Raw genomic sequence first — 21878 nt, forward strand, 5'->3', positions numbered from 1 at the left:
TTGTGTTTGTCAGAAGTTTATTTTGGAGCCTGATGCATAGTCAGGGTTGAGAGATGTTATTCTAGACCAGTGGTATGCAACCTTGTCTATACTTTAAGATTACATGGGACCCTTTAAAAATGCTGATGCGTGGGTCCTACCTTTGTGATTATTATTGAATCGACCTGAGCATGTAGATTTTTAAAATCTCCACGGCTGTCTCTGATGCACACCCAGGATTGAGAAACCCTAATAGAGACAATCACTGCATTCTGTCAATATCTAACAATCTTTGTAAGAAAAAAAAAATCACAAATGTGATATCCATATACCCAGTCTCTTATAAGTATTTATTGAACATGTCACTTCCACTTTAAAGCTAAATTATGTAATTCCCACATTGGTTGGGGCAAATGTCAAAGAAAAAGCAACTGGTGTGGTGCCAAGACCTCTAGCTTCTGCACCCTGGCTTGTGAAGAATTTCTCACTGTTCATCATTCCTGCAAGGGTCCAAAATTGTTATCTTTGTCCTTGCCCTACCACAAACCCTATATCCATGCACAAGTGGGTCAGCTCTAGTCTTAAATCAGCTCATTCATAAAATTAGTTGATTGGAAATAAAGGACCTTGCAGATAAGATTTTAAGATTCTTTGCTCATTTCCGTAACTTACAGAATATGTTTTAATGGAAAAGAAAGGCCTAATTTCCTTCAAATTTAGAAGACATTTTTACCCCTTCTAGTTGATCTTGATGTGTAAAAAAAAAAGAGCAATGACTTTGTTGTGTTTCAGTGTTGTTACAACACAGCCCCAATCTATAGAATTCTAAGGAGCTAAGTTAACGAAATGGAGATGCTCTTGTAACATGAAGTTCACTGCTTGCTTGGGAACCCAGTACTTTGGGAGGCTAAAGTGAAAATGTGCAGGGATACTAAAAATGAATTCTCCCACATGGTGCTTGGCTTAAACTTCTATATATCCCCAGACGGCAGAAGCTTTTATAGCAGATGGGAAATCATTCATTCATTCATCATTTATGCATTTGTTTTCTCACTCATTCATGCCATACACATATATTTAAATAAATACTCTTGTGAGAACCTGATTTTGGCACTAGGGTAGTTAGAATAAGATAGATGTCATGTAGGACTTCATTGGACATTTCCATTGGCCATGGGTTTTTCAGTGGAGTTCCACTTATGTCCAAAGGCCTTGAGTTCTCAAGGGGATTTTTAGATTTTATGTGTACATTTTAATGATTATCTAGAAACTGTAAAGTAATCATATTCCAACCATCTGGAAGATGACCTAATAACCAAGGATGTGATTTTAGGAACCCACATTGTGTTTGTCACCATGGTCACTTTGGTACCACGCAGAACACATTTAATTGGTATTTTTTTTAAGATTTTATTTATTTGAGAGAAAGAGATTGAGTGGGAGGGAGGGAAAGGGAGAGAGAATCTCAAGCAGACTCCCTGCTGAGTGCAGAGCCCCATGCGGGGCTCCATCTCAGGACAGGCAGATCAGGACTTGAGCCAAAACCAAGAGTTGGATGCTTAACCGACTGAGCCACCCAGGTGCCCGACAAATTTAATTGCTGTTGACTAAGATGAAAATAAACAGAGGTAAGATTTATTCTTAGGGAATGCAGTATGCTTACAAGAGGGCCAAATGAAGTAAAGATTTCAAAATAAGGGTTGTGCAGGTATTTGCATGGGGAAAAGCTGTAGGGGCTATGTTGTCATGTGGCTCATGGCACAGTAGGGATGATCTACTCTGAAGATGCTGTGCTAAAGCCCTGGGTACCACATTGTGCCACTTAGTTTTAGGAAATCATCATCCTTTGTAGTAGTCTGTTATTTGTCCATTTTGAATGATACACGTTCGTAGATTTGTTTGTATTTAATTTTAAAAATTTGTTTTGGTTTTAGAGTTCTATGGAAGTGATAAGTTTACTTAGATTTGTGTTGACACCTAATTAGTAGTGCTAGTATAAAGATCATTTTGTCAACAGCAGGGATTAGGGAAAGCTTCCTTACTTTAAGGGGGATTAGTCTATTACTTAGTAATGACAAATATTTTTCTAACTTACCTCGCTGTACTATAATCACTGTTTAACGAGTTCATTCCTCCCGTTAGCCTGCAAGCTCCTGGAAGGCATACCCACATCTTCCTTGACTTTGAGCCTCCTTTATGTTTATTAAATAAATGAGTTGATTAAAAATAATAAGTAAGTTGATTGGCCACAATTGGGATTGTGTAACTCCTCAGGAATAAGTCAGCACGTGATGAGGTTTCTGTCAAGGGAGGCATTTAAGCATAGGCTGTCACTTGAAGACTCCTGAGTCCAGTGAGGCTTAATCTGTGCCCATCAACATCCCTTTGAATTCTAAAGTAGGGGGGAAGATGAAAATTGTTACTTTTTCCCCTGACTTTCTGGCAGTGCAGGATGATTGCATTTGAGATCATTTTACCCCCCAAATAAATTGCCTGAATAGTATTTATCATACCACCATGATGGACTGCTGAGGTTCATTTATTTTCTCAGACAAATTCTCAGTTGTACCCTCAGGACTTGGGTAGGTGGTTGAGTATCTCCCTCACAAAGATGCTGGAATTCTAGGAGTCATTTGGAAAATGGCTTCCTAGGGGTCCCGTTCCTCCCATGGTGTGTGTGCCTGTGGATGTCTCAGTATACATCACGAGAGATGGCTGCATAAAATGAGGGGACTCATACGGCATCCGCAGGAGCCACTTTTGTCCAGAGGAAGCAGATTTTTGGAGTTGTCAGGAGGATGGAAACGTACAGATAGCAGCCAGCCATATCTCTTCATCAGTTGGTTTTTTTTTTCTTTTCTTTTTTTTCCCCCCTCTCAGCAGTTTAATGTAAGTGCTTCTCTCTCGCCTCGTGTATTTCAGATGCCTCAGGAACAATACACACACCACCGGAGCACCATGCCCAGCTCCGAGGGGCCACAGGTATACAAGGTGGGCATTTATGGCTGGCGGAAAAGGTGCCTGTATTTCTTTGTCCTACTCCTGATGATTTTAATACTGGTGAACTTGGCCATGACCATCTGGATTCTCAAAGTCATGAACTTCACAATTGTAAGTAAAAAAACACACGTTCCTTTAGCCCTTCTTGGGGGAAGGGAAAGCGTGGAGCAAGAAGAAGGAATGTGGAAAAGTGGGGGTAGTAGGATTCAAAATGTCTTGCAGCCTGGCATTTGGTTAAAAAGTATTGCTGTTCAGATTATGTGTGGGATCTGCCTCTGTCTCATCTCTACTCCTCAGTGGCTGGGAGTCCAAGTTAGAGTCATTTCCCTCCTTTGCAGTCTCTTGTATGCTTTCCCTCCATTTTGATAACTGTGTTTCTGTCTCCTGGAGTTTCCAAGCCCTTTGAGTAAATAATGCAGGAAGAAATATGGGCCAAATTCAAAGTACTGAGTTTTCCCAAATTTTGGTAGTGATTGTGAAAGGGTTTGTGAGGTAGAGGGCAGCAATATCTGAGTAGAATAAGGCTTTGTGGATTATCTGAGAGTTTTAACTGTCTATATATACCTCGTAGCTCATTGCTCTGGTTAATTGAGATTCTCCTTGATTTTTAGGAGGCCAATTTTCTTTGCCACTGCCTGAGCAGGATGGAAATGAGGGAAGGGTAGCTATGCTTCACTTTCTTTTTTTTTTTTTTAAGAATTTGTGTTTATGCTTCTTTGAAGAAATTCTTGTTTTTGGTAGTTAGGGGCACTATGCACATTGAATAGTTACTTATTAAAGTTTAAATGAAAAGAAAATTCTGGAAATATGATTTCTGGAGTTATCCTGAGAGATTCTGGCAGTATAAGTACTTTCATTTTTAGTGAACGCATAGTGGGTAGTAAGCTGCTGCCCTGAGATTACTTTTGTTTCTTGGGACATCAAAAGTAAACAATTAGATTGCCAATATAAATAAATCCTGTTTGATAAAGAAATGTGACCATGATACAATTAACAGGAAGGTTTTTCATATGAAACTCCCCAGTAGGATAGTGGATTTTTGCCTTTTCTGGATTGTAAAGTTCATTTTTAGCCTTAACCCATTCTGCATAGTTGTACTTCCCTGCCTTTGCGGGAGCAGTATCTTCTGCTTAGGCTGCTTTTCTTCATCATCTTGATGTTCCTATAGCTGCCTGGTAAAACCTCTGATCCTCCTGTAGCCCCATTTATCTATTTCTTATTATACTCATCACCCTGGAGAATAATTTTTCCCTGTGTTTCACAGACAGACTAACTTTGAAAAGAGTGAGAGCTGCATCTTTTTAGAGCTTATGGCTCTAAGAGGTGTCCAGAGTCCATATGGTGCTAAATCCAAAGGACCACAATTGCCATCAGTTGATGTGTGTGTTCTGTAATGTTTTTATTTTTTATTTATTATTATTTTTAAAGATTTATTTATTTATTTTAGAGAGAGAGTGTGTGCACGAGTGGGGGGAGGGGCAGAGGGAGAGGGAGAGAGAGAATCTTCAGGCAGACTTCCCACTGAGCACAGAGCCCTACACAGGGCTTGATCCCAGGACCCCGAGATCATGAACTGAGCCAAAATCAAGAGCTGGCTGTGTAACGGGTTGAGCTACCCAGGTGCCCCTGTGATGTTTTTATTTTTTGTTTCATGAACTTATAAAGTGGAAAAGCTTTTGTTTTGCACCATTAATTAAGGGAAGACTGAAGCTAGGGCAGTAGAATGGAGAATAAAGATGTAAAAGACATTTATTTAAAAGATGGTGTTGGCGTACCTCAACTAGGATATAGGAGATGAAGGATTGGAAGAAATTCTGGAACATTGCCAGATTCTGGCTGGTGAGATAGTTGAATGGTGGGGTCCAAAAAGCAAGATAGAATTCATTACTTCCCCATCGGAACTTAGCTGGAACTCATGTACCCGCTAACCCCCGTTATTTGGGCTATTTCTGTGATTTTTACCTAATCTCATGTGAAGTTAAGTTATAGAACCTGAAAGATTTGGGGGTGAGTGTGGTGGAGAATACGAACTCAAATCTTGAAAACTGTGATATCGTACAACTATGGCTTCTAGAGTGTGTATTTATCTGGCAAGCTTAATAGGGGTATATGTAAATGTATATTGAGTGACAATTCACTTTGATTGTATGTGAGCTTGGGGAGCAATGTGACAGTAAGGTAATAATCTATTTGAAATAGGCTATTTCCTGTAGTTAACTAAATTGATTGCCAAAATTGAGAGTTCTTAAAGCTTTACCAAACCAAGTACTTACTGAGGTGAGAATAATGCCATTATTAGCCATAATTGGTGCTTTATAATCATAATGCATTTGAGCAACTAGAGCTGAAGTGTCAGAAAATTGATCTTTCCCTGCAAGCTAAAAGCATATTTTTCCATCAGTCACAGTATAAAACATATTCTTTTAGAATTATAATTCTATTCCACAAATAGTAATTTACTGACGTGAAGATCTTGAGAAAGAATAAGGTATTAACCAATTTTATATTGGTTATGTCGGGTGAAAGAGCAAGGAAATCAATGGGATAACAGTTAAGCATTTTATGCAGGGATTTTAAAATATTGTCAACAGAAAAGTGATTTTTTTTTTTTTTTTACATCTGGGATATTCAATAATTTGTGATTTGGGAAAGTTCACGGTATAATCAAGCCCTCTGAGTAATAATGAACCAAGAGAGTGATGTCATATGAAAGTACTTAGGAGGGCTTGGCAACATATCCAAGATCGGATATCCAGAATTTTACTTTGTGGTCAGACTTGTGTTCTCTGCCATCCCCAAGGATATATGCTGGAAGAGCCCTTCCATTACAGCAGTCTGGACAAATAGCCAACCAAGTTTTCTTGGTCCCAGAGGTAAATCAGAAGACAGATGGTTTTGCTCTCCTGTGCTCTTCGCAGAATATTCTGGTGTTCGTTATAAGGCAGGAGAGCAAGATGACAGTTCGGTTCTCAATTTTCCCATACATGGAGGAGTGTGTGTTTTCCCTATACTGTGAACCCCCGTAATTCAAACTATCCTGGTTAATCAACACATTGTGCTGTACAGGGGACTACTATTTGCTAAATGTTTTGTCTGTTAGTGTATTCTGTTAGTCCCTGTCCTTGACCCTTAAAATATCTCTCATTTAATTTTCACAACAACTTTATAAATTAGGTATTATCTCCATTTTAATTAAAAAAAATGCTCAGATGGAGCACTGGGTGTTATGCACAAACAATGAATCACGGAACACTACATCTAAAACTAATGATGTAATGTATGGTGATTAACATAACAATAAAAAATTTTAAAAAAATGCTCAGAGAATTTAAGTGACGTGCTGAAGGACACACAGCTAATAAATAGAAGATCTAGTGTTTGACTTCAAAGCCCAACCCTTCCCACTACACTGTACTCCTCCCCATAATTGTTCTAACGATCCAGCTCTTCAACAAAACCATACAGCTGCCACAAGGCTCGCCGTCTTTGTGGCCAGCCCACCGTCTCTAATCTGATCACACATGTCCCTTCCATCTGAAATAGCCATTGACATTTTCTGCGTAGAGTAGTTCCCTGATAGTTATGAATGTTCAGTCCTCATGTCATTTCTCTTTGCACTGTATCTGTTGACCCTCTCCCTCCACGGTCTCAGCCTTCTGTTTTATCCCCTTGTTGTGTTCATCTAAACATTTAATATAAACTTAGTAATAATTTCTATGTCATAGGGTGACATGGAGACTCAGTGAGTTAATTTGTGTTGAGCATTTATGGCAGCCTCTGACCCATAGGAAGACTTGATATTGGCAACAGAAAGTCATGAGAGACCCTATGCCATAGTGTCATGGTTAAGGGCTCAGACTCTGGAGATGGATGCTCTACATACAGATCTGGCTTCTGCTGCTTATTTTGTCAAGTTCCTCAGCTGCTCTGTGCTGTGGTTTCCTGGGAGTAATAGCAGTACCTGCCAATTTATAGGATTGTTGTGAAGAGTACATGAGATGATGAGTATAAACTATTTAGAATGGAGCTTGGCACATAGTAAGTTATGTTAGTGTTTGCTATAATCATTGCCATCGTAACTTTTTGAAGGCTTATTTTATACCAGGCACTATGCTGCTACATTTTATAAGTATTATCTAACTTAATCCTTATATGAGTAGGTAATATTGTGGTACCAACTTGACAAGGATGGGGAGAAGCTCAATAACTTGATTTGTGATCGCATAGCTCTAAGGTGGCAGAGTAAAGATTTGATTCCAAGCAGTCTGGCTCTGGAAACTGGTCTCTTAGCCATTGTGATATATTGTGGGGCAGTACAAAAAGTCCTAGCATGGGAGGGGTGGGGGGTGTTGGCCGGCTTAGTCCATGGAGTGTGTGACTCTTGATCTCAAGGTTGTGAGTTCAAGCCCCACGTTTGGCATAGAGCTTACTTAAAAAAAACAAAAACAAAAACAAAAAAAAAAACCAGTCGAATGTCAGGGAACTAGATGCCTAGCTGGCCATGAACTACATCACCTTTTTTCTCTGAGACTCCGTATAGAAATGAACACATTAAACTAGGTGTCTTTAAGACTTTAAGGTATCTTCCTTTTGGAACACTATGGTTTTATCTTTTGGGCTTTGCCTTGACCATGTGTGATCTCACTCCATAGAGGGCGGCTGCGGCTGCCAACACTGTCTAGCACCCCCAGTCCACATAATGTGGCCTCGAAGACCTCCCCAAATATTCCATATTGATCATCTACAGTATCATTTAGCAAAATTGCTTATTAAGTGATAAAATTTAAAAGGCTTGGGAATTATCAATAGATGGCACGATCTCTTAGCCTAGTTGAGTGTGAAGTCATTCATTGTTAGACAAAAGAGGAGCTTAGGAGTCACCTCATCAGATACCCTCATTTTGCAGATGATGGAATCAAAGCGGAAAGTGAGGTTGCCTGACACAGCTGTGTGGCCCTAACCATGCCAGGGACTTCTCAGGAACAGGGCTTATGCTCTATTTATATTTGTAGCCCTAACCCAGTGCCAGTATACAATAGGCTTCCAATATGTGCTTGTCAATTATAAATTGCCTTTGTACAGATCACATTCATGGGATATTGGATGCCCAGTGCCTGGTCAGTGCAGGTCACATGATAAGTCCTCTGTAAATTAGAGTGTTCTATACCTCATTTAATAGATAACTTCTGTTTCTCTTTCCATTCATTAAAATTATAAAGTTCAAACCATTTTATTAGTGGTTATATAAGAAATGAATGTCTATTTGTTTAATAAAAACTCAGAACTTAATGATTTTCCCATATAGTCCTCACAAAAACCCTATGGGGACGGCACCACCATTGCCCATATTTTATAGGTAAGGAAGCGGAGGCTCCGAGAAGTGTGGTAACTTGCCCAAGGTCACGCCGTCAGTGAGCGATGAAGCTGGGATTGGGTCACAGGGAGTCTGGCTCTAGAGCCCATGCTCTTAATCAGTACACTATGCTGCCCATTTTCCAAGTGCTATTTTTCATGAAGACAAATTGAATTTGTTCAGTGCAATGTCTAAAACATGATTTATTTACCCTAAAGTTAGATAAAGATCCACTGAGGGTCAGAGGAAGGCATTCTAATACTTGTAAATTGGACACATTGTAAAACAGTAAAAGCCAGAGAGAATGGACAGTGTGTTCCATAACTCAGAACACTGACGTATCATCTGTTTGTCTGTCTGGAGAAGGCTCAAGGAACCAGGACCCAGTCAAACTAACTCAAGTAGAGGGGAGTGAGGATACACATGCCCTGGGAAGAGGAGAGGAATCTCATGGGTACGTGGGAGCACCTCACAGCAGAGGGACCAAGAGCACTGGCAGGAACCAAGGCTGCTGTGGGGATGCCCACCCTCTTGTTGTCCTGGACCACGTGGCATTCACGCCCTGGGACATTTGCTTCTGTTTGCAGGCCAGGTTCCTTCCGCTTTTGTTGTTCCTTCAACTAACTCCCTGTGTTAATTCAGGTTTTCTGCTTCTTTGCCATTTAAGCACATATTTATCTGCCCTTGACCTTCCCTTTATAATGACCTTTCCTCTCCAGTTCCCACCTCTACCTGCCCCCGTCTCTTGTTACCCAGGTGACATCCCAGAGAGGGAACTGCATTGGCCCAGACGTTGCACATCACACAGTAACTCGTTCGCATGTCTGGACACTGAGGAAGATGCCCCATCAGCAGTGGGCTGGCAGGACAAAGCCATGATTCTCAGAGTCCTGCTCTTTGGGCAGCCTGGCCAGGTCTTCCCTCCCATTAGGTCAGACAGACACTTGAAAATCGTATCTACATTTGATCTTCTATAAACACTACCTTTTTAAATCTTTTCTCTTTTTTCTCATTTGTTCTTGAAGCCTTCCCAGATTAAACTGACCACTCCGTCTTCTGTGTTCTGCCATACCTGCTGTCGGGGGGGGGAGGGGGCATTCAGTAGTGCATTTATTTATTTTCCTGGCCCTCTCCCTTGTTAGGCTGTGAACTCCAGAGACAGGAACCTTAAACTATTCATATATGAATCCGCAAGTTTAAGCACCTTGCTTACCACATAGTATTTAGAATGTTTATTGAATAAATGAAAAGGAAAAAAATCATGAATAGCCCGTCACTTTAAATTAAAATGTGTAAAGATGGGTTAATAGAGCTTTATATAGCTTTTAAAATGAACTATTAGTTCATTTATTAAGGTAGACAGATCACAAATGAGATGAGTACTTGAATTTGATTATGAAAAGGTATTTTTAATACAGACACTCCCTCCTGTGTATCAACTACCTGCTGCATTTTAATTCCATGAGAAGAGTAATAACGGAGTGTGTGAAACAGAATTGAAACAGGAGATGTCATCCTAGTTAATATACAGATTTGCTCAGCAAATGAAAGAAAATGATATTATTGGCTTTAGTTAGACTTTTCATTTAACACTGTTAATGAATATATCGTGTGTGTGAGCAGCATTCACTTGAGCTCCTATGCTGAGAGCATCATGCTTCTGACCCTCAGTGCTTTGACTCTTGTGGTCACTTTCTATCCATTAGCTCAAATTCATCAACCTGAAAAACTGCCAAAATGTTATTTTTTTTAAGGTGGCATGAAAATTGTAATGCAGAAAAAATGAAAGACAAAAGTTCATTCTGTTCCACGATCAGTGCTGGGATATGGCCTACAATGTCCTATTTGCTTTGCAGCCTACTGTGTTTTGTACCTTTATAAGAATGAAAATCTTCAAGGATGATTTTAATCATTGTAACTGCTGCAAAATGTTGTGAACCAAGCTCGTTACAAATTTATACAGTTTATTGGCCATATTTGCTTCGATTCAATCAGTATTTCTTAAGCACACTATTTGTGCTGGACACCATGCTTTATTTAGACAGTGAAGATTATAAAATCCTGGATTTTAATATATCATAATTTACTAGGAAGTAAAAAAAAAAGTGTGATATTAATCTGTTCCCAAAATGACACATATTTTAAAGAAGCATCGAAGAAGAAATCAGCTAAAGCTAGAAGTCACTGGAAGGCTTCTTGAGTCTTAAAGGATGGGTAAGTCCTTTTGAGTCATGTTTAAAGCAGAGAAAGCACCATGACTGTAGCCTGGATGCAGTGTGTTAAATTTGGTTGGGAAGCCTCAGACACTAGGGTTCCAAAATTGAGAGCTCAGGCCCCTGGAGAGAAAAGATGGGGTAGGGAAGGAGAAGAGTGGAAGCTGACACTAATAAAGTCAAATCGAATGCAAATCATAGACACTCTCAAGAGGTCAGACTGAGAAACTTGAGCTCTAATTATAAACAAATGGCTGTGCAGTGTTAGCCTATGATTTGGATAATATCCGTGATTTTTGCCACTTATTTTCATATACTCAAAATTCCTTTTTAATGATTGTAGAATTGAGAACAATAAAGAATGTCAGCAAGCTCCCTGGAAATATTTTTCTCTTCATACATCACACATAGCTGCTCACACATGGAATTTTAGGTCTTATGGGTCATGGGGCTGTTATTTAGTTCCATTACTCAGAACTCCAAATAGCTCTCAAAATCAGAAGTTATGACTAGATCTTGGAGTTCTGTTCACTCTCACTGAGGCATGAAGCAATTGTAGGGGAAAAGTTGCGAATCCCAAAGGGTATGTTACCACAGAGAACTTGCAGATCAGTCCTTCCACAGCAGGCGGAGTTAGACTATAGGAAAAAAAACCAGTAAATAGGAGGTTTCAGGTCATTGGAGTTGCCCGAGAGTCATTAGTTAGGGTTTCTAAGCTCGGAGTGGCTTTGTAAATACTTTTGTCTAGAACTGCACTGTCTAAAATGAAATAACATTAACAATTCAGTTCGTCAGTCACACTAGTCACATCACAAATATTCCACAGCTACTCTCATCAGCAGACCGCAAAGAAAACATTTCCATCATTGCAGGGAGTTCTCTGTTATAAAACAGGTCTAGAACCTACTAACCTACCTTTCAGATAGCTCTTGGTGGGTATGCTCAGACCTTTGAACAAAAAAGTTTTTCATTTCTCTCCATACAAAGTTTTTGTGTTTTCTTTCTGTGTCCTAGACAATTTTTAGGACCTGGAGCCATAGGATTAAGGTAGAAAAACAAAAAGCAAACAAAACTCTATTTATCAGAAGGAGGAGAAGAAAGTTTCTCATAATCTCATGAACAGATGGCCCAAAATAACTGGTTCTAATGGCTTTGTTCCTTTGCCACACACCTGTTCTCTGTCTCCTCTCTTCCTTTCAATACTCCTCGCTGGGAAGGTAGTGAGAGGGTGAGAGATTTTTCATCTTGCCTGTGAGGAGCAAGGTGGTCCTTTGTTGGGCACATAGTTCTATTGAAGGGGGAGGGTCAGGGACCATTTCTGAGCCTTATTCTCTCAATCTGTAAAAATACGCAGTTTGGACAAGATGAAATACAAGGTCATCCCTCTAGAACTTAAATAGTTTCTATGTCTAATTACTGGGTCCTCCCATATTCTTTGACTCAGAATGAGAGAGATTGAATCCTTTTTTCCTCTAGAAGTAAGTGTGTGTTTGCTCATGCTATATTTAGATAAAAATCCAAGATGCTATATGCCAGGAAATATATCTCATGTGCCATTTAAAAATGTTAAAATCTTAATCCATTCAATTATTTAATGAGTAATTGGTCTCAATACCTATTATTACCCAACAAACTACCCCAAAACCTAATGGCTTCATGTAACAGCAATAATTAATTTTGTTCAGGAATCTCCAGTTTGAGTGGAACTCATCTGCTCATTGATATCTAGCACCTGAGTTGGGAAGACTCAGGCGGGGTTGGTTCAACAGCTAAGGCTGGAATCATCTAGAGGCATGTTTACTTACATGTATGGGCACATATTGGTAATGGGACCTCAGCAAGCCAGACAATCTACACATGGCCCACCATGTTGGCTAATTTGGGCTTCTTATCCATATGGCAGCTGGGTTCCAGAACGTGTGTTTCACTTACACAAGGTGGGAATGCATAATCCTGTTATACTAGACTCAGAAGTCAGGCAACATCACTTGTGATTTAGTTTGTTGGTGAAGACAGGTACAAAATCCTCCTAGATTCAAGGAAAGGGCACATGGACTCAACCTCTACATGAGGGAGTTGAAGGTTCTAGAAAAGCATGTAGGATAGGAGATTGTAGTGGGTTGAATTGTGGCTTCCAAAAAGATACATCCTTGGCTTAATCCCTGGAACCTGTGAATGTTACCATATGTGGCCTTATCTAAATTAAGGATCTTTATATGAGGCAATCATCCTGGATTACCTAGTTGGGCCCTAAATCCAATGATCAGTATCCATATAAGAGTCAGGCAGAGTACGATTTGACAGAGAGAAGAGAGCAGGCAGTATGACCGCAGAGGCAGAGAGAGGGATGATGCTACCACATGGAGTGTCAGGTAGCTTCTAGAAGATGAAAAAGTCAAAGAATGGACTCTCCCATAGAGCTTCCAGAGGAAGGGCAGCCCTACTGACACACCTTGATTTCAGACTTCTAGCTTCTGGAACTGTGAGAGAATAATTTTTTTTAAGCCATCAGTTTTATGGTAATTTGCTATGACAGTCACAGAAAACCAGTACAGAGATGGTGTAGAAGGCCCTCTTTGGAAAGTAGTCTGCCGCAACCATATCAACAACACCTGCTAATAGCCATGCAAACGCTATGCCTTATATTGAGCACAGTGGGAAGTGCCTGCCTGTGTTACCTCTTTCTTTTCTTACCATGACCCTCTGAGGAGGTACTGTTATCTCCCCTTTAATGAGGAAACAAAAGCACAGACTGCCGGTTTAACCTGCCTAGCTTTGTTAGCTGCTAAGTAGCAGGGGCAGTATATAGATCCTGGTGTGTCTAACTTCAAAGTTTTGGCTTTCAGCTTTTTTTTTTTTTAATTTAATTTTATTTTATTCTGTTATATTAGTCACCATACAATACATCATTAGTTTTTGATGTAGTGTTCCATGATTCATTGTTTGCGTATAACACCCAGTGCTCCATGCAGTACGTACCCTCCTTAATACCCATCACTGGGCCAACCCATCTCCCCACCCTCCTCCCCTCTAAAACCCTCAGTTTGTTTCTCAGAGTCCGTAGTCTCTCATGGTTCGTCTCCCCCTCTGATTTCCCCCCCTTCATTTTTCCCTTCCTTCTCCTAATGTTCTCCATGCTATTCTTTATGTTCCATAAATAAGTGAAACCATATGATAATTGACTTTCTCTGCTTCACTTATCTCACTTAGCATAATCTCCTCCAGTCCCATCCATGTTGATGTTAAAGTTGGGTATTCATCCTTTCTGATGGCTGAGTAATATTCCCTTGTATATACGGACCACATCTTCTTTATCCATTCATCTGTTGAAGGGCATCTCGGCTCTTTCCACAGTTTGGCTATTGCAGACATTGCTGCTATGAACATTGAGGTGCATGTGGCCCTTCTTTTCACTACATCTGTGTCTTTGGGGTAAATACCCAGTAGTGCAATTGCTGGGTCATAGGGTAGCTCAATTTTTAGTTTTTTGAGGCACCTCCACACTGTTTTCCAAAGTGGCTGTACCAACTTGCATCCCCACCAACAGTGTAAGAGGGTTCCCCTTTCTCCACAACTTCTCCAACATTAGTTGTTTCTTGCCTTGTCAATTTTTGCCATTCTAACTGGTGTAAGGTGGTATCTCAATGTGGTTTTGATTTGAATTTCCCTGATGGCTATTGATGATGATTATTTTTTCATGTGTCTGTTAGCCATTTGTATGTCTACTTTTGAGAAGTGTTTGTTCACGTCTTCTGCCCATTTTTTGACTTGATTATTTGTTTTTTTTGGGCGTTGAGTTTGAGAAGTTCTTTAGATCTTAGAAATCAGACCTTTGTAGTGTCATTTGCAAGTATCTTCAGCTTTCTTTAGAGATGTTTATTGTAAAAAAAAAAAAATACATGTGTCATTAGCTAGTAATGTATTTAGTTTTTTTTAATTTCTTTTATTATGTTATGTTAGTCACCATAGAATACATCATTAGTTTTTGATGTAGTGATCCATGATTCATTGTTTTCGTATAACACCCAAATGGATTTAGTTGTATAATGTCCAATGGCCATGATGGTTAGTGTGTAGCTAAAAGCAATGAGGAATAGACATTTTGAAACTGCTTCAGCAGGGGAGGCTGGGTGGCTCTGTCTGTTAAGAGTCCGACTCTTGATTTTGGCTCAGGTCATGATCTCAGGGTTGTGAGATCGAACCCCATGTCAGGCTGCATGCTGAACGTGGAGTCTGCTTAAGATTCTCTCTCTCCCCCTCTGCCCCCCGTCAACTCACTCTCTCTCTCTCTCTCTCAAAAAAAAAAAAAAAATACTTCAGTACTGGTTCAGCCATTGACTACTCAAGAAATTTTATCCTTGGGCTCAAGGAGGGCATGTACTGCATGGAGCACTGGGTGTTATACGCAAACAATGAATCATGGAACACTACATCAAAAACTAATGATGTACTGTATGGTGACTAATATAACATAATAAAATTATTTTAAAAAAATTATTCTCATGAGTATTTTAAGGAGTTACACTAACTACATAACTGGTTCTTGTGTTCTAAGAATCATGGTTTGTTTGCTTTTTGAGTTACTTTTTTGCCTTCACTAAGCCACATGTAAATAATCTAACCACTTGTTGCTTTGATAAATTAGGAGTTAAAGACTAGAAAGAAATTCCTTAGTAGGAGCATAGCCCTTCTATTTCACAGAGAAACCTTCTAGCTGAAATGCTTATGTAAAGAAAATTATGCATTTTGACCAGATTTTAATTATCAGCCAGATTTATTAAATGGAGGAGTCTTTAGCATCTCTTAAAACTTAACTTTTCTAATAGTAGGTACTCTGTGTTTATTGCTTTTTAAATTTTTTAAATTTTATTTATTTTTTAATTTTTTATTTATTCGTTTGAGAGAGAGACAAACGGAGAGCACAAGCAGGGGCATCAGCCAAGGGAGAGGGAGAAGCAGACTCCTCGCTGAGCAGGGAGCCTGATGCAGGGCTCAATCCCAGGACCCTGGGATCATGACTTGAGCTGAAGGCAGACACTTAACAGACAGAGACACCCAGACATTCCATATTGCATTTTTTTAAAGATTTATTTATTTTAGAGAGAGCATGCATGAGAGGTGGGGGGGGGCCAGAGGGAGAACCCAATGTGGGGCTCAATCCCAGGACCACGGACTTGATCCCAGGACCCTGAGATCATGACCTGAGCCAAAGTCTAGAATCAAACACTTAACCTACTGAGCACCCAGGCACTTCTTTGTGTTTACTGTTAAAGAATGAGTTAGTGAGTGGAATTTGGGAGTTTAAGCCGTTTTTACTGTAAAATAATATGGTAGGATGTGAGTCATTGAATACCCGCTTAGCAAGTGCCTGCTATGACCAGACACTGTGATGGAGCCTCTGGTGTGTGATTGCCTTCTCAAAAAACTAACAGTGAAAAGATCCATGAAATCATTATCTTTACCATGTTGGCATAGTCATCATTTTATTTCAACAGGCATTTTTAGGTGCCTACTATACTCCAAAGGACACAATAATGGAAAACAGCTCCATTCTACCCCCATAATATCCTTACTCTTGTAAAAGTTCTTTGCACATTAGGAAGCCTGTTCACATCTGTTGTGTTATGTGATTCTTTACAAATGGGAGAGACATAGCAGGGATAATTTAATTTTACCCTTTCGATTGAAGGGGCCGCTGAGGCTCGGAGATCTGTTTAAGGTCTCGTGTCTAGTAAGTACTATAGTCAGCCTCCCAACTTGAGAATACATAAGAATGAACAATGAGCAGTAGAACTCGACCACAGTTGCCTTTTCCAGATTGAGGCAAGTCATGGAGCCATTGTTTATGGGATATATGGAAAAAGACTCCGCACATTCTTGTTCCTTAGCTGACCATTAAATTTGGGTTGGTCAATATCAGGAAGTACAAGACTGTAGTCAGCCATGTTAAGTAAGCATATTTTCTCTCTCAGGCAAATCTCTTAATTCCAAGGTAAGAGGGGGGAAGTGTGTCCCTAAAACCCAAAGATAGAGGAAAATGATCATTTGGGTCACTTCGTCACTCACTGGGTTAAACTAGCTTCATGCCACACATAGTTGGTTGCTGTCTTAGAAATGAATGCTTTACAGTTCACATAAGGAATTTCAGATATTCTCAATTGAAACCTGAATTGCAGTTTGGCAAGGAGGATTTCATGAGAGCGGGGATAATTTGTGTCTTGTTTATTCACTGGTGGAGCGCCCTGTGCTTCTGACTTTTGTGGTTTTCTTTGAAAAAATAGTTTCCTGGTCTCAATTAGGTGAATGGCTCCTATTTGAAATCCTCAGCTCTTGAAATCTCTTGTTAATCTAGTTACTATCTGGTTATAGCCTAATGAGTGAATAACAGGTACTCAATACGTGTTTGTTGATGTCTTCCTGTTGTCTGAGCACTGTACTAGGTGCTGGAGGTACAGGCGAGCAAAAGTAAATGCAGTTCCTTCCTCAAGAAGCTTGCTGTCCAGTGGGGGAGACAAAGTAATCACATGATCAAACAAATAAATGTAAACATGCCACTGTGATAAGTGGAGGCGGTAAGAATGCATGAAGGGGTGATTTGGCATAATCAAAGAGAGGATTTTCAAGACGAGATGATTGCATAGATGCCAAAGGTGAAAGTGAACAAAGGAAGACAAAGGAAAAAGAGATGATGGCAGTCTAGTAATGTTGTATGTGGATCCCTAGAAAATCTGAGAACCATAGTTCCGTTTGGGAGAAATGCTGAATGGTGATAGGGATTGGGGTGGTGAGGTAGGTGGGAGAGGCCGGTGGAAGGTGCCTTTTCCTTGTCATGGTATTTTATTGAACATTTCACAAGGAGAATGAGCTTATGTAATATTTGAGGGGTTCAAAATGTAAAAATAAATGAGCTAAAAGGAAAAAGAGAAAAAAAGTCATAATTAGGGAAGAAAGATGTAGAATGATACTTGCTTTCTTTAAAGACCATTTAGCTTCATCAGGGCTGAATTAGGGACCTCACCTGTGAGGGTGAATACAGACTGTGATTACCCACACTTAATACAAATACCTTCTGCATTAGAAAAAGGAAGCTTGTTTACAATAGGGCTTTGCTTTCTCATTGGCACAAAACAGTATTTGGCCACTCACAAGTGCATTGACTGCAAGATTGCCAAGTGGATTATTGTCGTGAGTAGGATGGTATGTATTGAGATTATTGTTCTTATTTGTGCCAGGCATGGTACTGAGCACTTAATTATCCCCTTTTCCCAGATGAGGAAGTTAAGGCTTCAAAGAGAGGTCAAGTCACTTTCACATGGTTGCAGTAAGTGACAGACCTGGAACACGAAGCCAATGTGAACCCAGAACTCCTAATAACTATGCCATACATCCTCCCATGATACCCTGTAGGCTGAGAGATCACAGTCTTTGTTCCTCAGAGCTCCCAGTCTCCATGCTTGGACCATTCCAATAACGTCACAAAGAATCAACAGCAAGGGTACATGAAGAATGCTGATAGTCTGCAATATCCCGAAGATGAACTGATTTCTAGAACCTTCTAAATGTTTGCACATTAGGATGAATACTCTTATTCTCAACTGATGGTATGCCTCCCACACAGTTTTTTAAGAAATTGTCTTCTCTTTCTGTTTTCTAATGGACTTTATTGATTCTTTTCTCTCATATTGGACAAATCACTTATTGAACTTGGGTTAAGAGGCCTCACAACCAGCAGACTTAATTACATTGGAACAAATCCTCTTACTCCAGACCTACCCAACTTCTTGGCTCATTTTCCATCACACTCTCATTGTCCAGAGTTGTTCTGAAGCCATGGTGCCCACTGATGCTTTAGAAAGATCCTGATGTGTGAAAAAATGTAGTGTTAGAGGCAGTGTGGTTTAATGCGTTTAGAGAAATCAAACTCGGGATCAAACCTCAGCTCTGCTACTGATGAGCCAGGTGATATTAGCAAGGTAGCTTAACTTCTCTGAGCCTCGATTTACTCATTTATAGTAATGGGATTCATAATACTTGCTTTGCGGAGTTCTGATGAAGATTTAAACAGAAGGTAGATCTGGGTAGACACCAGTAAATGCTTGCCATTATTAATGTCAACTTGACCACTTGGAAAATTGCCTCGCAAAGAGAAGATTTGGTTGCTAAAATTTAGTGGAGAGTCATAAGCTCACTTTTAAAGGAATGACTAATGGCGTCTTAAAAGCATGTTTAACTTGGGTGTGGCTGAAAATCATCATTGCTGTAAGAGTTACAGCCACTGCACTATTTTATATGTACACATTATTGCTGATTCAACTTAGAACTGCCTGAAACACAGGAAACTATAGCCTTTCTAATGGATGAGATAGCCTATAAAGGAGCAAGCTACTAAATAAAGTAATTGTGCATCATGAGATGTCCCCTGAACAAAATAAAGAGATGCAGCATGTGCCGGAGACACAGGTGAGCATAGGTCTCTCTGAAGAGGTGGATTTTAGTAGAAGCCTGAAGAATGAGATTGAGGCAGCTGTGGAAAGGGCTGAGGGAGGTTGCAGGCAGAGGGAGAGGGAAGAGCAAAGGCCCTGGTCGGGAAAGGCGTGGCCTACACAGTGTCCGTGTGGTGGCAAGAAGGAGTTGTCATTCAGTCTCCGCTGTTGGAAGGCAAGCTCCGGGTAGGAGACAGGGAAGGTACAATACACTTGTGACACGGGTCCCTGTTCTGCACCGTGTCATTCATGAGAGGCCAGTTGACCTTCAGTGACACCTTCCTGATTGGTACAATGTGATGCTTACATAAGTCGGCTTGAAAGTCCCACCCTCTTGGAAGCCCTCTGCCTGTCACTGGTCTATTCAAAGCCAATATCCGTGTCTGTCAATGAAGATGGATTGTCCAAATGCCCTAGAAATCGCGGTGATAGTGTGATGGCTGCTGACCTTGTAGCTAGTCTTGGAGATGGCGCCATTTTAGAAAATCATTCAATAATGGACACACTGGGGGATGATATATGAATATACACGCCGTCTGGTTTTTCTCAGAGTCCACAGCAACCTTAAAGTATTGTAAATGGGCTCCACTATCTAGTCAGGGAATTACAGCAATCTATTAATTGCTATTTTTGATTATTTGCATTTAATTAAGGAGTACTCTTGAGAGAATGAGGGACAGTGTAACCTCAAAATATGGCTTTGCATCTTGGATAATTGACTATAATTTCTGTTTTTATAGCTTTTCTAAATTGTTTATTTCTCCAGATGTTTCCTAAAACTATGATTTTACCTCTTTCCTTTCAATGGGTGAGCAGTGGTTTCCCATAAAAGCTTATATGGTTTTGTTTTCTGAACTAAATTAAAGCTTAATTAGCCAAAAATCCAGATCTGTGATGTGTTTATACAATTTATACAAGGATAATTAATTTCAGTTAATTGCGTAAGTAGCTTTTCCATGCAAACATGCAAACCTTTTATCTGCTGACCTCTAAACGTCAGATTTCAGGTTATCTACATTTCAACTCCCTACCCCTCCCCCCCGGCCCTGTAATACTAAATCAACTTGTATAATTCTCAAAGTATTAATCTTTCCTTTGATTTATGGCTTTTATCACAGGAGTCAGTGATTACCTCTACAACCCGTGTTTCATGTTTTAGAAATGCAATGAAAAAAGTGTGCTAGAATAGCATGGCTTTTGTTTTGATGAAAGCCAAAAAGAAAAATTAGAAATATGATTTTGATATGTTCTCTGAAGCCCACTACCTCTCATTAAGTTACCTAGGCTTTTTTAGTCTATTTGAATGACAGTTCAAATTACATTGATCAGCTAACTGTCAAAAAGAATAGCTATTATTTTTAAAATCTCCTGATATTTCCAGGATTTGTCTTCCTGAGAAGAATGATAACTTCACCATACACTGAGCCAGATTCTCTTGCTGCAGAAGCTATTCCCTTTGCAGAAGTCTTTAGAAAACCATATTTAATCCTCAGGAATTATTCTCTGAAAACATGCCTTCTCACTTGATTGGCAATTAAACTTTCTTATTAGTTCCCTTATCATTTCCCTAACAAGTCGTGCATATAAATCGAGGGTGGTGAAATTCTCCCTTTATTCTCTCTTCCTTGTTCATTTTCTGGAAGGGGTGGGTGCTATTTTTGGAGCTCTTTCAGAAGACCTGAGGGGTTCTTTCCCAGGAGCATCAGGCAAAATTCACCACCTGTCTTACTGGCCTGAATGGTGTCACATGCTCATCTCTGGACCAGTAACTGTGGCGTGGAATGTGATTATGATCATTGGCTTGGGCCAGAGTCACAAGTCCGGGGACTAGTATCCAGGGTGATTAGGCTGTGCAGGGAGGTATGGGAGCAGGAAGAAAATTAGGGTCATACTAAGTGAAGGGATGGAGATTATTGGGAAGGCAATCACAGGTGCATCTCACAGAGCTGAATGTACTGCATTTTAATGGAATTATAATGGCAGAAGCCTGGGGAACCTCTTGACTTTAGAGTGACTTTTGCTTCAAGATGGTCAGTGTATGTGCATTTTGAATGTGAAAAGTGCTCTTCCTTGCTAGATCTCTCTAAGGTTCATTAACAACCAGTATTATAGAACCAATTCAAAAGGAACATATTTTCAGTGCCTATCTTATTATTAGCTTCAGGGCTACATTTTTTTTAAATGCATAATGAAATCCATGGAATATTTAGAAAGAATGTGGCACTTTGTAAAATTGGCTTTGGGGGCTGTGCATGGCTTATAGGGGGAAGGAAAAACGTCTGGCAGTTGCATGAATTGAAAAACCTTTGGTCCATCTCTAGGCTGCAGTTAGCCATAAGCAGTTGGAAAAAAAAAAAGAGAGAGAGCAATCCAGTTCTTGACTTTCAGAGGATCTACAGAGGCTCAGTACCTTTTTAATCTTATACACAGACTATAGGAAGGTCATTTTCCCCTATGTGTATGAAGTCAGCCTCCCTACCTTTGTGGGGTTTTTGCTCATTTCAGAGAATAAGAAATGGGAACTGGCTATTGTTAGTGACAGGACAGTGCTTCAAGAATAATGAGAGTCACTCCTCCTTTCCCTAAGGACTGGGAAAGCAAAGGTACACAGACATGGTAGCTTTTTCTAAGTAGCTATCATTATCATTTTCTCTCCAGAACCATGTAGAGTCTCATCATTATTAAAGTCAGGATACTTGAGTTATGGTCTGGGCTTTGTCACAAGCTCTGGGACCTTGGGCACACTCCTCGTCCCCTCTGGGCATCGTGGTACATGTTGATAAAACGGACAGTTTCAAAGGCATACAGAACCAAGTTACATCTCAGATTGCTTTTATCTTTAAAGTTGTA

At 39.9% G+C, this 21878-nt stretch overlaps 1 protein-coding gene across 2 annotated transcripts in view; it reads left to right on the forward strand.

Moving 5' to 3' along the window:
- The window catches only part of SGCD (sarcoglycan delta), a 936024-nt gene that overhangs the window by 574147 nt on the left and 339999 nt on the right, over positions 1–21878 (forward strand). For both annotated transcript variants that reach the window (XM_078066784.1, XM_036096205.2), the window contains one exon: positions 2902–3090. In XM_078066784.1, coding sequence (XP_077922910.1) covers positions 2902–3090 — 189 coding nt within the window. The remainder of the gene's footprint in view (positions 1–2901; positions 3091–21878) is intronic.

The sequence above is a fragment of the Halichoerus grypus genome, chromosome 2 (genome assembly GCF_964656455.1).
Source record: "Halichoerus grypus chromosome 2, mHalGry1.hap1.1, whole genome shotgun sequence".
NCBI lineage: Eukaryota > Metazoa > Chordata > Mammalia > Carnivora > Phocidae > Halichoerus > Halichoerus grypus.